The following is a 17,007-nucleotide window of genomic DNA, read 5'->3' as shown; positions in this document are numbered from 1 at the left end:
CCACTGTGGAGGCTGTAATGACTAGCCAACGTGGAATGCTGTGTAATTCAGCATGCCAGTGAATTACCATTTACAAAGGCTTTGTTTGCTGCGAGTACTTAAGTTGTTACTTTAGTTTGTGTGTATGGGTGGTAAATAAACAAACCAACTCCAAGACTGGTTTCAAACTGGATGATTTAATCTTTGCAGCACTGTTTCCAACATCATGGTCAACAAACATCAGGCCTTCAAACTTCTCCATGAGGTTTAAGAACCCAAATACAACTCCAAAAGGTAAAAAGCAGCCGAGAAGTTTCCATTGGTCACAGCAGGATAGTTTACATTTAGCCTATGTGTTGTAGCTTAGGAGGATGTCACCATGCACCCAAGAGCTGCAAACATTTGAATAATCTCCCTTGATGTGAAATCTGCATTTTCAGTGAGGAAAGCAGCCATGTTGCTGTTTGTAATTAAATTTTTTTTGCATCCATTAACAGAAATGTGGAGACCGTTACTGAACTCTGCTTGAGAGGAAACTTTGACTTGGAGAAAATTCTTGTCGGAGCACTTTTTGGGGAACTGCATCCAGATTTCAGTCTGGATTTCCACATTTTGGATTTATTAAAATGAAATGCATCACAGATTTATTATTCAGTTTTCTATGAAAAAAAAATACAGTGGTATTTATCACAGAAAAGTGTCACTGCTGTATAAAAAGAAGACCAAAAATAGCCATCATGCTGCAATTTAATGCCAACATTATTAATTAATTTTGGATACATGTTCAGTTTCACCACTTCGAACTTATTTGTTGGGAGGGGGAGACTGACACATCACCAGACATGGCCTCAAGTTCACATCAACAGAATGATGATGAGCATAAAACAATCAAACCAGTGTGACAGTGGTGTGTATGCAATGAAAATTAAGACCAAAACAAACAGTAAAACCTGAAAACAGGTTGATATGGAATGTTCCAGAGGATGATCACAGATTATGAGGAAAAGAAAAATAATATTTTAATATCTAAACTTTTTCTTTACAAACTGCACTGCATACTTCATCTGAGCATTTAACATGCCCGTCAGTGGTGCAGCACTAAAGACATGAAATCAGGTAAAATATACTCTTCACTGGGGCACATTTGGAGCTGCCTTTCCAATAATAGTTTATCAAAAAGAAATAAAAAGAAACAGGCGAAGGATAACAAGCACATTATAAATAAATAAAGCTGCCTGTACGTCAGATGAGCATCGTCATACATACAGATTTTAGTTGCAGCGTGTCTTTGTGCTCAGATTACTGATACACATGAAAGCACTTTAGTGAGAATGAATGAGGAAAAAAAAAAATCACACATGTAGCTCATTGGCTTTTAGAAATGTTAAAGACATTAGGCTCAAACTTTTGAGTGCAGGTGTAAACAGTAAATAAGGCTGAAATCTATTCTTAGTAAATAAGCAGTAAAAAAATATTTGTCAGTCTTGCTCCCTGGAATTCTTTCCCCGTTACACATTTTCTTTCAGAACATCTGTTTTGCATTTCAAGAGAAAAAAGGTAGAAAATATATCATTATATTTATATCCTTTGGTTAGGGAAAGAAACCAATAATCTATACTCACCATTCAAGTAAATGTGATTAAGGAAATCCACTGTTGTAACTTGTGAGATAAAAAGCAATCAGATCAATAAATATGAAGAGCACATGCTTATCCCTGTCAAATAATCTTGCATCTCTCTGAGGTTTGGGATACTTTTCTAAAGCAGTATTATAAACATTGTGAAAAATAATATTTACATATGTCATATTTTCTTATTGTGTGCAACATAGCAGTGGCTCTGATCAGATTCCTTTTCCTCCAAGAGCTTTGCTTACACTGCTGCAGGTTGTCTGTATTACAAAGAAACTACACGTTGTTGTTGTTATTGCACAAATAAAATACACATTCAATGTGCACACAGGAATAAGACTTGATGTGAGACAATGCAATCAGAATAGCCTATAATGCACTTTGTAACAACAGGCAGAAATGTGAGTGAGTTTTTTTTTTAACCTGCCAGGGTTTGAGTAAATTGGCTGGACAGGTCACAGACTGCATGGGATGTGGGAGTTTAATGTGAGAAGATATGGAACAGTTGAGTGGAGGAACTGGCTCATAGGAAGACAAGGGGGAAAGAAGTGTTATCAGAAGCACACGCAAACAAAAGGGAAATACAGTGATGTGAGAAGAAGGCTTGATATGGAAGGAAGGATGAGGCTCAGTCTTGCAGCAGGCTCTCCTCAGACATCCACCCCAGTGAGGGAAGAGGCTGTTCACGCCGGGAGTACTTCAGCTGCAGCAGGTCACCCACTTCGCTGATGACTTCCAATGCCTGACAAAGCAACAAGAAGATTGATTTTAATCCAAATCCAAAGAGACTTTATTTTCTTTAGCCAAAATCAAATGAAGACTTTTGACATGTCAGAGTGGAGGACTCCAAAAACAAAGGTGAACAGAAGGCTCGCTAAAAAACCACAACCGAACGTAGCCCCCTCCACTTCTTTCCACCAGAGACTGTATCAGCATTGCAACACACTGCAGGGCACCTGGAAACAATTTACCTTCCTCCTGACCTTTTTTTTCCCCCCCCGATTCCATGGTTTGAGAAATAGCGAGGGCTGGCTTTTCCAAAGACGGAAAAAGCGGCTCCTCCATGTGCTTTACAAACGCAGGCTGATGCCCTTTAAATGGATTATTACAAACGGTGCTGACATGCTCCTCACGAAGATGAATGAAGTGTCTTTGGAGAAACAGAGCAGCTCAAATAAAAATCAAAGTCTGGGCCATGCTGTAATCTTTAAAGACAGCTTGGCCTTCTAGGTTCTTTAATAAAGCACATGTTGGAAGCTTTTATTATTCAGCAGGTACACACACACACACACACACACATGGACATAAAAGCACATAAATCAGTCAGTCAGCAAGCAGATCTGGTTGATGACCTTGGGTCTTGGATCCATGATCACAAAGTTATGTGGAAGATAATATACAGTCCTCACAAGTGAACTAGCCTGTACTGATTTCAATCCAGCAGGGAAAGAAAGAAAACTTACTGTATCAAGCATCTCCCGGGTATGCGCAGCTGAGATGCAGAAGCGTGCTCTCGACTCAATGATGGGAGTCGCTGGGAAGCCGACGACCACTGTTCCAATGTTCCTCTTTAACATCTCTCGGCCAAATGCCCTGAAAAGCAAAGAAAGGATCAGTTTGCTGTTTCATTAAGATTAAGAAGAAATGGGAAGGTAGCAGTTAACATGTGAGGAACATCTTTAGTGTCCCCAGAGGAAAGAGTTTGATCAGATAATGGAGGATAAAATCACATACCCAATTTTGGCAGGCATGTAAAGCATCATGGGTACAACAGGCGAGTCATCGTTGCCATAGATGATAAAGCCCATGTCGCGGAGCTTCCTGCGGAAGTAGGTAGTGTTCTCTGATAGCTGTCTGAGACGATTAGCACCTAGAAAAGGTAAATAAATGTTTATTTTAGAGGATGTTTTTCTTCTTCATATGTCTACACTCCTATGCCCTTCTCAAATGTAGTACCCTTTGGTGACCTTTGTGGGTAAAAATGTCTGCACAAAGACCCCTATAAACTCATTAAACAATATTTTTTCCTGCTTTTTATTTTCTTAAAGCATTTTAAAAAATTTCAGACCTGCTCAAAAGGACCAAACATTGAATACATTTTTATCTGAACCCTTTAAACCCTAGCTTGAATATTTGAATTATTGTATTACTTATCACCAAAAAAACAAAACAAAACCTGAACTATTTTCTCCTTAATAAATAATAGGAGGATGGATCTTTGGTGGCAATGTAAGTCTTGGAGTTCTCAACATTAAAATTGATTTGATTACATTTGTAATTCTTATGTAATGTCAGATGTTTGTTGAAGGCAAACAAAATTCTCTCAGTCTGAGGTCAAAAGGCCGAAACTAAACAGACATCAATTGCCACGTCAGTCTGATGCACGCTGTGGATTCTCTCACTAAATCCTCAGTCCATGCCTGCAGAGATAGCATCTTAAGAAAACAAATAACAGTATGTATCACAGTGCCAACAGCAACACACATCTGCCTGACTGCGCTCAGAAACAACAACGCTTCAAAGTAGGCTGAAATACAACAAAGTCTGGCATCATATTTATCCACACATAGTCAAGAAATCCACAGGTATCACCACGTCTGAGTGATATTTAGCCTTTCACATGCTGTTGCCTTCTTTTCATTTAAAGACAGCTTAATTTGTCTCTCCATGTCAATATGTTTAATCATTGCTTCCATTTGAAGCAGGCCTGTTTCTGCTGCCCATTCCTTAGCAACGTGAAGAAACAACAAACCTTTAGTGGGCAGCTCAGCTGTCACTTTGACTTTGTGTCAGCATCTGAATCTTCAAAGGCTTGAATTGCAAGCAGAGACAGGGCTGCAACCAATCAGACGGTCACTGTTACTCTTCTACAGGGAAAACTTGTCAAGCCAATGCTCAGGCTGCAAGGTCAGCTACACTGGCTTTCTCTTCTCAGAAGTGATACAGAAGACGAAAGGCAACACAATAAAAGGTTACCCTGGAGTCGTTATCTTTGCACACAACAACTGAATGGCTGAGAGGCAACGTAACCTGATCTTATATCAGCTTTTTGAGGGAGGCTGGAACAGTTGAGTTCTGTAAAGAGCAATGGGGTGCCGCCCTCCAAGAATAACAAGACTTTGTTGTGTATTTGTGTGTGCAGAGGAGTCCAAGAGAGTTTGGTCAGATTGCTGGTGCTGAGCACCATGCTGCTCGCCACCTACAGTGTGAAGGCAAAGAAACATATGTGAAAGTGATAAAGGCCGCATGTAGAAGCCCTTCCACCAGTCTGGCCTAAATCTAACAAACACAAGGCAGTACCCACTACTCCGTTTTTTTTACCCTTTTATAAAAGATGCACCACCAAGAAAGGAGGAGGCTTTTGTAGAAGTTGACAAAAACCTCTTCAAACATGCAAAATAATAAAGTTCACCCACTGTCACAAAGAGTAAGCTTAAATGACACCTTCACATAATTTAGATGTAAATTGGTAAAATATGCCTTATATATTTGATAAAACTGCCCAGCACCCTTTTATCTGCTGGTAAATAATTGGTTACTGGATAATGACATGGGCTCTTATCGAATGGTTGTATATAAAAAACGTCTAATGTAAACAGACAGCCTCGCTCATGCACAGAAGCCAGCAAAACTGGTGCAAGATGAGAGAAACAGAACGCTTTTGTCTGATAGCCAGTCAAATCTGAGCAATGGATCTATACTGCCATCATGTGGCCGAGTCCAGCACATGCAGAAACTGGGAGCTCATGGGTAACATTGGTAACTCTTTCGAATCATGGGTATTTTCAAATGAAAAACACAAGCAGACAGAAAACCACAACAAAATATGAGTTTTAATATGACATCATATAAAAAACTAAACACTGACACTGCGTGGTACGTATATCATAAAGGTTTTTGGCACTTACCCAGTGATGTCCCATCCTCACCGATGATTATCCTCATGGAGGTGATGATCTGCTGAGCCACGGGAGGGGACATAGAGGTGGCGTACAGGGCGCTGTGAGAGTGGCAGCGCAGGTAGTCAATCAGCTCCTGAAAGAGAAATTAATCAAACAGTTTGTCGCTGACATGTCAATTATAATAATATCAATAACAAATAGTAGCATTTAACATTTATTTTCCTCAAACATAATGATCCCTTTTTTATACTTAAACTGAATCAATAGACTTTAAGGTTCTGTTAAAAATGCTCAAGCTCCTGAAGATGAGTAAGATTTTCGTCCACTGTAATCAAGATGCCCCAGTACTTCTACCAGGGAAAACGGTTTGACTTTCTTTTGTTTTGCTTTTTATTGCCAACTTCTCACTAACCTTTTTGCCTCCAATGTATCCACCAGCAGCTCCAAAGCTCTTGGTGAATGTTCCCATCATGATGTCCACATCTTTGGGATCCAGGCCAAAGTAATCCACAACTCCTTTGCCATTGGGTCCAAGGGCACCGATACTGTGAGCTTCATCCAAATACAGATATGCTTTGTAGCGCTTCTTTAGAGCGATAACTTCAGGTAGACGCACGATGGACCCCTCCATACTTGGGATTTAAAAACAAATAATTTAAACAAATTAGATAACAATAATTTGACTGTGATTTCATCTTTCTGATCATTCTGGCTTCAATTGTTATATATATAAAAAAAAAAAAAAACACCAAAAACCTACATTGGAAACTTCACCTTATTGGAAATCACCTGACTACTGCTTTAGTATGATAAGGTGGGAAAAGCAAGAAGCACTGTTTAAGCAAATGAAATATTTGCTTTAAAAATTCCTTTGAAATTGAAAGTCAACTAATATATTAATAAGGGCCACCGATTCTGTCAGACAGTTCCTCTCAGTACTATACTGATCAATAAACCCATTACCTTTGTTTTAATTACAAAGAACAAATGGTGTGTCATGCACCCAGGAAAGTGAGCACACTTTAAACTGAAAATTATCTGACATTTTTATGGAGAAAAAAAAAGTAAACTAGAAGATGTGAATTTGTGATGTGTATGTTGTCACCATAGAATACTTTTTTGCAATCAGCCTGCCGTACAAATGTTCTCCCACTGAACTGTAATGTGCTGCAATAATGTTTCAGTTGTCGTGTAAATGCGTCACACTGTTTTACTGCAAATGAGTTTGCTGCAACAGTAAAGACAGAGCCGTGTTCCTATCATAAAAACAGCCTCCAGGACCAATGATCAGTTTAAAACGTCAATATCTTTGCACCGTGACCTAAATGTGTTAAATGAGTTCTGCACAGACAACAAAAGAAACGTCATAGGAGAGTATGGCTTTTATAACATTAGCTGTTTGAAATTGGTTGCATGCTTTTTCCCCAAAACCAGTCAAGCTGAGGATTAATGGGATCTCAACCAAATGAAAGGTCCCAGTCAAAGAAGAAAAGAAACTGAATTAACAATGTCAGAAACATTCTGTGTTTTACAGAAATGTCAAGTGTGTACCTGTATATTCCCTCCACCACAATGAGAATTTTCTTCCAAGGCCTGTGGGTCCTGGGCTGCCCATGTACAATGGCATCTCTCAGCAGCTTTTCCAGGCTTTGCATGTCTATAACACAAAAGAGTTATTGAATTAAAGACAATAAAAGTTAAAAACATTTTTTCCCTACAAAAATATAATCATTTTCTTTAAGTGTGAATATTTTATGATCACACTGAAACAAATTTCTCAGTAGCCGGACAGCCTGGTTAATTGCTGCTATCTTAGTTTTAATCTCTCTGTTGTGGTGTTTGGTGACCGTCTGTGTGCTCTGAGTGGTTTTTACACCACACCCACTGCTGTGTGATTCAGTACAATAAATAAAAAGACACAAAGGTAAGGAGGAAAATCCAGATCTGTGTAACATGACTAAACAAGAATAAGAGAGACAGGTGGACTTTTGAAAAGCAACACACACCCTGTAATAGGTATTTACTACCTGTTCAGGTAAACGCAATTACAGCTAATTATTTTCAAGTGTTGAAAGAGCCATTTTAATCCTGAGTGTTCTGTTTCTGCTTGTTTTGTGTGTATTAGGTCAGAGTGGCATTTTTTTCTTATGAAATGGAAAGAGGAAAAGTCACCCACTGTTGTGTTTGAAGACCCGGATTGTGGAACCTGATAGCCGAGCACCCAGCACCAATGACGCGTGATTCAGCTCGTCACTCAAGATGAGACAACCCTACAACAAGACGACAAAAATACTTGATATCTGAAACATACTAAAGGAGTTCACACATGCTCATAGGTCCCACCAGCTCCTATAGACAGAGTATTATTGTTTCTGTAGAGCTTTGTTTTACAAGATCATGCAGGATTTCACAAGCTGGGGGTTTAAGTGTTAAGCAATTACTCTACAGCCCAGTATTTGGTTATTCTTCCTTGAGAAACGCTACATGTCTCCACCCAGAGTTCAACACTGCATTTAAAGCCAGGAAAAAAGCTAATTCAGAAATTAGTATGGAAGCAAGTTATACAGTGTTAAGACAGTTGTTGATTTCAACACATTCAGAGACAGAACTGTGTTTTACTGACATGAGCTGAACCATCAACATTTCCTTCCTTAAAAAAGGAGATCTGCTCAGGCATTTTGCAGCAGGTTTAAAAAAAATAAAAAATAAAAAAAAAATCTACAAATCCATGACATGGGTGATTGTGCATATACTGTAAAGTAAGCATCTCTTAAACTCAAATGATATAAGCAGGCCGGATAAACGCATTAACTAGCCACAAGCTATCAAACTGTTCCACGTTGTTCCTGTAATCCAGAATCGGTAGAACTTGTGCTGTGCAACATCTGCAGCATCTGTCAGTAATTTCACATCTCAGCACTCTGTTTTTGTTATAATTAACTGATCTTTATGCTCCGTGTGTTTTACTTAAGCTGATGAGACCTGTCAATCAGACAGCGCTGCGTCTAACAGAAAGCACTGATTTCCTGTGATTTTGAAGCCTGATATTGTTTACATGATGGTGAACGGCACATTTATCTGTGATGTGACAAACTAAAGACATAGATTTTATCTTTACTCAGACTAGTATACATGCTTTGTCTACTGTGATGGTTTTCTCTATTTGAAAATAATAATAAAAAACATTAATTTACAGACTGTAGATCTTGTAACAAAGGATTACAAAACAACTGATAACCAATAAAATGCACAAACAGGCAGATACACTCCCAGCATGTTTACTGCAGCACATCCAGTTTATTAAATAACACACCTGACCACCCACATAGTCTCCAGATTTTTTGGTGAAAGTACAATCAAGCTTGTTACATAATATAGCAGAATGCTATGAGGTCATGAGGATGTGAGCAAGAAGAGAAGCAACTTCCACTGATTAAAATTTCTGAACTGTTGCAACAAGGGAACCTAAATGACTCAAATCTTTGGATTTCTCAGTATTTATGTGTTTTCTCTCTGTCTGCTGGGTTGTTAGGACTGGAGTTAGAACAGTGGGACTGGCCAAAAATCCTCTCTCCACTCTGAATGTTTTGAAAGCTTGTACCGGATGCTAACATACTGGGAAAACAGCCAAAACTCCTCAAGTTCAGCAACGCTTTTGAAAACATCTCTTGTTTTTAACTTTACTCAGGAAGAGGTCTTTTTCTTGTTAATGGCAAACAATTTCTAGTACAGGAAAAATGTGCAGATATAAGCACACATAAAGACACATGTGTCATGCTCAGGAAAAAGCAAAGAACAAAAGGAAGTGAATGAAATTCCTCACCTTTCCAGTAAGAGCAGGAATGTTCATGGAGTTTGTTGCAAAGCCCATGCCAAATACCATGGATGACTCAACACCCAGAAACCTGGCAACCAACTGCTCCAAGTCCTCATGGATGTCCAGGTTCCCTGAAAATGGCAACACTTTGTTTTAATCCGACGTCGCTGCACTCCATCACTTAAGTGTTCCCTTATAGGAAATATGTTTATATCACACTTGAACCACTTAAAGAAACAGAGATAGGCGGAAGTGTGCATTTTCCCCCTCGGTTAAATGCAACCCCTGCTTTTTCATTAATTAAAAAAAAAAGAAAAAAAGTGAAACTGAAGCTTTAGCAGAAGAAGTACTGTGCTAAAATACCATAAATCTCACAACTAATCCATTTTTCCTCAATTATTCCGTCCTTGACAGTGACATCAGTCTGTGGCGTTTCCTCAAGTAGCAAACAAAACCGGCGGAGATGTTAAAACAGCATTCACTTTAAAAACTTTGAAATGATTAATCATGGAGGCTAGTCAAAAACTGATTCCGTTCAAAGACGGTCTTCCTTACCCATTTCACAGCGGGTGCTTCCTACTCCGACTCCATACAGCTGTGTGGCTTCAACAGCAGCGTCGGCACAAGCTCCAGTGTTTTCAGCAAAGCCAAGGTAGTTGTATGAACCCATGTTGATAACATCCTTCACCACTTTACCAGTGTGCCTAAGAGAAATCAACAGTCACACACTGAAAATTGGTGGTATGCCTCAAGGTTAATGCACATAATTATTGTCAGTGTGTGAGCCTGTCAGCTCCGGTTGCTTGGCAACCCTCTTATTTACTGCTCAAGCCTGACTCTTTGAACAGCAGAGTTACTATGTATGCTGATAAAATACAGTATAAACAGTTAATCACGTAGAGGAAATCCAGCTGCATTGTGGATACTTCACATACTAATGTGAAACCAGAAAGAATATGACAATTTTACTAGAGAAACATAAACAAACTCTCCCCATTCCTTTTGACTAGCTCATATGAAGCCCTGTCTAATAATCAACTACATAAACTTTCATGTATACTATGTACGTTTGGCTTTCAAACAGAGAACTTGAGCAATTCTTGGAAATCATTAGGTGGGGTAATCTCAGGAATAATTCATGTTGCTTTAACTTTCTTCCATAATCAGATTATATGGATACTAAAGTCATCATCACCACAAGCTGGTGCATTTACGCTACAGAGTTTATCATTTGTTGTTTCATTAGGGAAAAGTGTCTTTCTTTTCAAAAACATGTGACAGATATCAGTGCTTTCAAAATAACCCTCTGAATCATGGCTTGCATCGTGCTTATCAGTCTTACAAGGTCAGTGACTTCAGGGTGTGATATATGACCTCATGAAAGAACTGGGTGTGGTGTGAAAGTTGAGGCATCTCAAACCAAAACAAACTGAACCAAAACCCAAGTAAGAATCATTTGAGCAGCTTGAAGCACTGTCCATGTTGGGACTTACTAAGCAACACTGATTTCAGCTCTGTGGGAGGCTTTTTAGCAGATTGTTTAAGTTGGAGGAGGAGAACCTGAACGTTCATCTACTCTGGACTGTGGGACTCACAATGCAGACATGAGCTGCCACAACAATGAATCGAAAAAGCTTGGAGAAGATCACACAGAGCAGGTGTGTCATTGTAATGTAACATCAACTGATAATTGACAAATATAAAAAAAATGTACATAAATACACAGCTCTGAGAGAAGAATGGCCCTCAGATTCATCTATGAATTTCAAGTAGACCATAGACATAAAAAAAAGAGGGCTGACTGATGCTGTATGTACACACAGAACAGAAAACACCAACAATCACACACAATGCAGCAACCTACTCAAACGTCCAGTTGTAGTTGTGAGTAACTGTCTCTACCAAGTCCATCTTGGCGCCAGGGACGCTGCAAATAGGTCGGTTCCAATTGTCTCGGATCCTCATGTACAAGTTCCTTGTGTAAAAGTTCTCAAAGTCCTGATAGAGAGGAACAAAATCCTGCAAAGTTAAAATAAGAGATAAGATTATTATTCATATCTATTGGAAAGTTTAGCATATACACACACATAAATGTTTCTTCTGTACAAACAAGACCAACACCAAACAATTACCGATAAATTGGGTGTGAAAGTGAGTGTAACAGAAAATGCTGACAGCTACTGATGCAAAAGGACACTTGAGACCAGCAGATCTGAAACACATTGTCACTGTAAATATAAAGCTCTATCTTAAATAAACCTATCGAAGAAAAGCTAAATAATAGGTCGCTTTTTTAATTTGATATTACTAAGTTTGCCTAAAATGCAACAGTACCTAGTACTCAAGTATAACGTGAATACCACGCTACCTTCTGCTCCTCTCTCTCCCTAGCCACGTGGCACTTCTCGATGTTCCAGTGGCGGAGAAAGTCTCTGAGGTAGCCGAAGATGGTGAGGATGCCATAGCCCATGTAGGTGAGCACAGCGACCAGCAGAGGTGTCTCCTCAAAGGACTCCGCAAAGGGCTTCTTATACAAGCTGGAATTATGTGGGACATTTTGGTTCTGGGAAGAGCAAAACTAAAAGGTTATGATCACAAGTCAGATGTTTCAACATTTTAATACAGCTTAAAAACATAAAACAAAGACTAATGTTTGTACCATGTCTGGGACCAAAGAGCATTTGTAATGTTTAACCAATACTTGAGAACTGTTTACTCATTAAATCTTCCATTCTTAAACTGGAAAAAAAACCAGACAGTGCCAATACAAATCTGCATACAAGACATTTGGGCTGATTTGCTTTGAATGAATTAAAAGGCTAATATGGGCTGCAACAAGTCAGTTCCCTCATTTCGACCAAGCCGCTCCTATGTCCTTATGTACCAGAAAAGGGGTAAAATGGGTATAAATCCAGAATATTCTATGAATGAAAATACTGATCCTGAATTGCACAACCTTATAAATGTAGTGACGCACTGAGGGAGCAGCACAAAGTTAAATAGTAGCATAATTCCAACATAAAATGTGTGACTTTAGTTGAGGGCAGCCACTCATTACAGGCTCTGCCCTGCAGCTTAGCAACCGCTCCTCATGTGACCGGTCATGCTTCTTCAAGAAATACCTCTGAGCTAGGGAACAGTATTGTGTATGTGATTAAAATCTGTTACACTGGTCCCTCTTGAAAAGTTTCAAGAAATGAACTGGAAGACCAACAAACCAGTAGTCACTGCAGGGAGAAAACACATTCATATCCAAATACATGTCTCTGTGAGACTGCAGCATACTGATCTCAACCACAGTGGCTAAACACAGTTTGTTTGACATCAAATTTGTTTATTTTTCCAGACCTGCGGTCAAGCAAAAGACTGTGAAGACTTTGATATTGGCCATCCTTTTATAGTTGGTACCAGAGAAATTGTCCCCATCCTGCTCTACAGTTTAGTGGATAATGATCATATTACATTGTATACATAATAGGAAAAGCTTGTAGTGTAAGCATAAGGTGTATGGTTTACATTAGGCAAAAGGGAGGAAGTCGTCTCCCTGTGAAATGTTGATTCAGTGCAAAGCTAACTTAAATTGATAACCATCTCTACTTTCCCAGCTGAAAGCTGTTCCCATTTCCAACTACTTGCCCTATATTAGCACGATAAGGAATGATCAGTTTCAAAGCTAAGAGACCAGGCCATAGAAAAATGTATTATCGATCTTTGACCAAGACACAGGCCTACAGTAAATCATTTTCAAACTAGACAGTTTTTGTGAGAAGTAATCAGACATAAGTCAGTTCTATGTTTCCTAACCAAGTTAAGAAACAGTAAAAATACTTCTGAAAGAGGCCCGTGAAGTTCTCAGTTGGTTTACCAAGAGACAAGGAAGATCATATCACAACAATAATAAAAAATGAGATCAGATATTTATTCATAAAATTGAAATTCAGTCCATTTATGGCTTCAAATATTTCTCAAGTACTACAACAAATTTTCTGATGCCTATGATATGTAGCTCAGCCTAACCGTCTTGTGGGATAAATATATAATTGGTGTAGCAACCACAGAATCTGGACTCTATTGACTAAACATGTTGGGTGTTTAAATCAGCAGGTCTACAACTCAGAGCTACAGAATATGACGTTTTCTTCAGTGTTTGTCTAAAACTGGAGGCAAATAAGAGCTTAAGATAATAAACAAATATGAGTACCCAACCTCCACTGTACTACCACATACATGTCATTTTTATGGGAGTTTAAAATCCAGCCTTGGTGGTACAACACCCTTCAAATACTGCTAAATGTGGCACGTGACAGCAACCCTATTCTACCTCTGAGGACACCTCCTTCAACTCAACTGGATTCTGGTCTTCTTCAAACTAGAGTCTGTAAACAGAAACCTGCCTAACCTCACCACAGATAGCAGGGAGACAACAGGGTGTAAAGTTACAACAAACAAAAAAGCCACCACTACAATCATCCCTGATCAGGTGGCATTGTCACCAACCAAGTTTAAAGCACAAAAGTTAAGTGTGGCTTTCATTGAAATCAGACGAACTCACGGTTGAGCCATAAACATAATGTTAAAATTGGTCATTACTATAATAACACTTAACTAGATTAAGCTAGCTGGTTATAAATGCAGTATTAACTAGATAAAATAGTCAATATAGCTGCTAGCATAAATATATAGTATCAAATAAACCATTAATTTAAAAATGATAGGCGGGACCTTTACGAGGTAATTTCATTAATGACAACGTTTACTCAGGAGACAGCGTTTGACATAGCGTCGGCTCATATTTTCCGTGTGCCCGCTGAAAAAAAAACAACACCCCACATACGAACTGGTAGTCACAAAACGAACACAGGAGAAACACACGGTTAACTCCCAAGCCCTAATTAACAACACCCATTCAAAAATGTGCTTCAGCAGATGCTAGCATTGATGGTTTCCCCTACCAACCTCTACACTTGACGGTTGGGCCTTACCTTCTCCCTGGGGCTCTGGTAATTCTGTGGCTGTTGGAACAGGCAGCGCTTCTTCACGAAGCCATTTTTACTCGCATTTTTCCCGTTTGAGGTCTGGTGACAGATATCTCCGTTTAGCAGCTTGGTGGCGGAGCTTTGTGTCATCTTCATCGGCCGACCGCGCCTGGAAATTTTAGGAAGTGCCGCAACTTGTGCAACGTTAAGCGTGAAGTTGAGTACGAGATGTAGGGAAGACGGATTTAACGCCCACTCCGCACTATGAACGACACGAGCTTGGCGGAAATCCACGCCCCTGGCTGGTTTATTTGACCAATGGCGTCACGTCAGTACAAAGATCGTCTTTTCATGCCAGATGAATAACGCTTGCAAATAATCTACACATTAACTTTTCCTGAATAAAAAAAAAGGTGCATGTTATTACAACTAATATTACAATTAATAACTACGCGAAACATTGTACCTTTTCTTTTTGCGTGTCTCGGTCTTGTGTCAAACAAATTTTGGAGCAGAATGAGAGCTCTTACCTTACTTCTCCCTCTCTGCTGGGCGTCATACTCTCTACGGTGTGGGACGTCCGGGGGCCAAGCCCACGGATCTAACCTACAGTAACCCTTGCCCAAGCCAGCTGATTAACCTTTTCCAGTGACGCTGTTCCTCATCTGGGCTGGGAAGATAGATAACAAGTGTAAAGAATATCTCTAAGATGTCTCTCATTAAGAAAGTAAAAATATGGAAATATACTATAGAAAATTCTGAATTAACAGTCAATTTACCTGCATTTCAGCTGGAAAAAATGTTAAAAATAGCTGGTCCTTTTGTCTTAATGTTTAAGTGTGGTTTTTCCAACTCCCTATTGACATTAAGTAAACAAAAAATGTGGATTTTCATACCATATAATGGTGTAAAAACAGTGTATTTTGCATACATTCCTTGTGATAGACCTTTCCCAGATAGCAAAAAACGTTTGGCCCAAATATGGCTCAAATGTGCATTTTTGTTTGGCCCAAATTTAGCCTTGACTTACGGAGTGAGTGTGCCTGCCAAAACTCAGCTACATGGCCACCACACATGGACCACTATGAAATTGCCGTAATCTGTCCAGACAAGCTCTCCATTAGAACCATTTGGCTGACAAAATATTTGCTGTAATCCATGTCCAGGCCAACAAATAACATCTGGACCACATGTGGCACCCAGGATACTTGCTATGATCCAAACCAGGCTGGCAACTATCATCTGGTCCACTTCTGGCCCACACATTTTGCCAGTGCCATAAGTGCCACTTAGTAATTTAGCCCAAACATGTCTGCTATATGGGTTTATTTGAGCCTTACTGGGCTTTATAAAAGCTAGGAATTTAATCTTATTGTGTTTTATAGAACACAAGACTGGAAATAACTATCTTTTATAAAAAGCATTTCAATTCATTACTGACACCTACTGCTCAATGTGTCCATTAGATAACAGTGCTTATTGCGGTAACTTCCTGGTACATCCCACAGCAGACTTGTGAGAGTTGATGTTTCACATACACAGATAAGAAAAGTGCCCCTGCCATGAGAGATTACCACAACAAGAGAATTTCCTCCTTTTCCTCCAAGTTGAAACATCCTGTCCTCTTCCTGTTTGTTAAATGTGTTCTGGTGGAACGTGTCTACAAGCACAGGCCCTGCTGTGTTGTTCTGTATGTGTCTGTGATGGTGTGATTATTCATAAGGCAGCAGTATCCTCCCCACATTATTTGCATGTATTTGTTGGTTGGCAAATCATGTTCATGTGTAAACAGAGAAAGTTCTTTGCAGGCAGTAAAATCAGCTCCAGATTTCCAAAAAGCTGTTTCTTCTGTCACCCTTCTAGATGGCACTGCTGAGCTGCAGAAAGGTTGAGTTTGTCTTAACAGACCTGCAATCAGACAAGGTTACATTGGTGCAAAGGATAATAGTTCAGTATAAAGTAGAATTGGTGTGCAGCCCAGTGTTTCATTGGTGTCACATCCATGATTAAGACAATGGCGATAACATCTTATAATTTGATTCTCTAATCAATTTTCAACCCTCCTCTCAAGGTTTTAACCTTGAGTTTGGGATAATAAAACATCAGCCTGGTTAGCTCTTACCAGTGTGCACAAAGGCTGTTAATAACCTATCCATTCCCAAACTGATAGAGCTGATAAGGATCCAGCTATAACAGCATCAAAGAGAGGGTTAAAGGGAGACAGGAGGTGCTCTAATTGATACACACCCTGTAATCAGCTTTAACAATGACTAATTCATTGGGATGAGACAGAAAATCATACTAACTCAAAACAAACAGGCAATTTATTTACTCATGGATTGATTTTTAAAACGCTTTGCAGCTATGTTTTTGTTGGCTATGTCCAGTTATGTTTTGCTTACAGAGTATATAGTTTATATGTAGTCCTTACAGAAGATTTCCATATTAAAAAGGTTTTATGAGATCTGATGAAGTGACAAGGGATTCATTTCTCTCATAATCTTAACAGCATGTTTTCCTGGTTTTATTTATTTCATGAATAAAAATTAATAACTGTAAAGAAAAAAACAAGTATTCTAAGCAAATAACTACAAGAGAAAAATGTATCTAAGAAAGCAATATACTTATTTATCTTTCATCAACACGATGGTTATAAATCCCTATTTAAATAGAGGATATAGCACATTTAAGTTTGAGATGAT

The 17,007-nt window shown here is 39.0% G+C and overlaps 1 protein-coding gene across 1 annotated transcript; it reads right to left on the bottom strand.

Moving 5' to 3' along the window:
• Positions 1 to 160: 160 nt before the first annotated feature.
• Positions 161 to 14,578, bottom strand: sptlc2b (serine palmitoyltransferase, long chain base subunit 2b). Its single transcript, XM_041975996.1, has 12 exons — positions 14,312 to 14,578; positions 11,698 to 11,892; positions 11,194 to 11,348; positions 9,885 to 10,033; positions 9,336 to 9,460; positions 7,689 to 7,782; positions 7,064 to 7,169; positions 5,925 to 6,144; positions 5,519 to 5,645; positions 3,345 to 3,480; positions 3,074 to 3,203; positions 161 to 2,352 (listed from the first exon to the last, which is right to left on the bottom strand). The coding sequence occupies exons 1-12, from the start codon at positions 14,459 to 14,461 to the stop codon at positions 2,239 to 2,241; spliced, it is 1,701 nt and encodes a 566-aa protein (XP_041831930.1). The 5' UTR covers positions 14,462 to 14,578; the 3' UTR covers positions 161 to 2,238.
• Between the last annotated feature and the right edge of the window lie 2,429 nt (positions 14,579 to 17,007).

The sequence above is a fragment of the Melanotaenia boesemani genome, chromosome 22, assembly GCF_017639745.1.
Source record: "Melanotaenia boesemani isolate fMelBoe1 chromosome 22, fMelBoe1.pri, whole genome shotgun sequence".
In the NCBI taxonomy this organism is placed as follows: domain Eukaryota; kingdom Metazoa; phylum Chordata; class Actinopteri; order Atheriniformes; family Melanotaeniidae; genus Melanotaenia; species Melanotaenia boesemani.
This window is presented reverse-complemented; position numbering and strand designations above follow the sequence as displayed.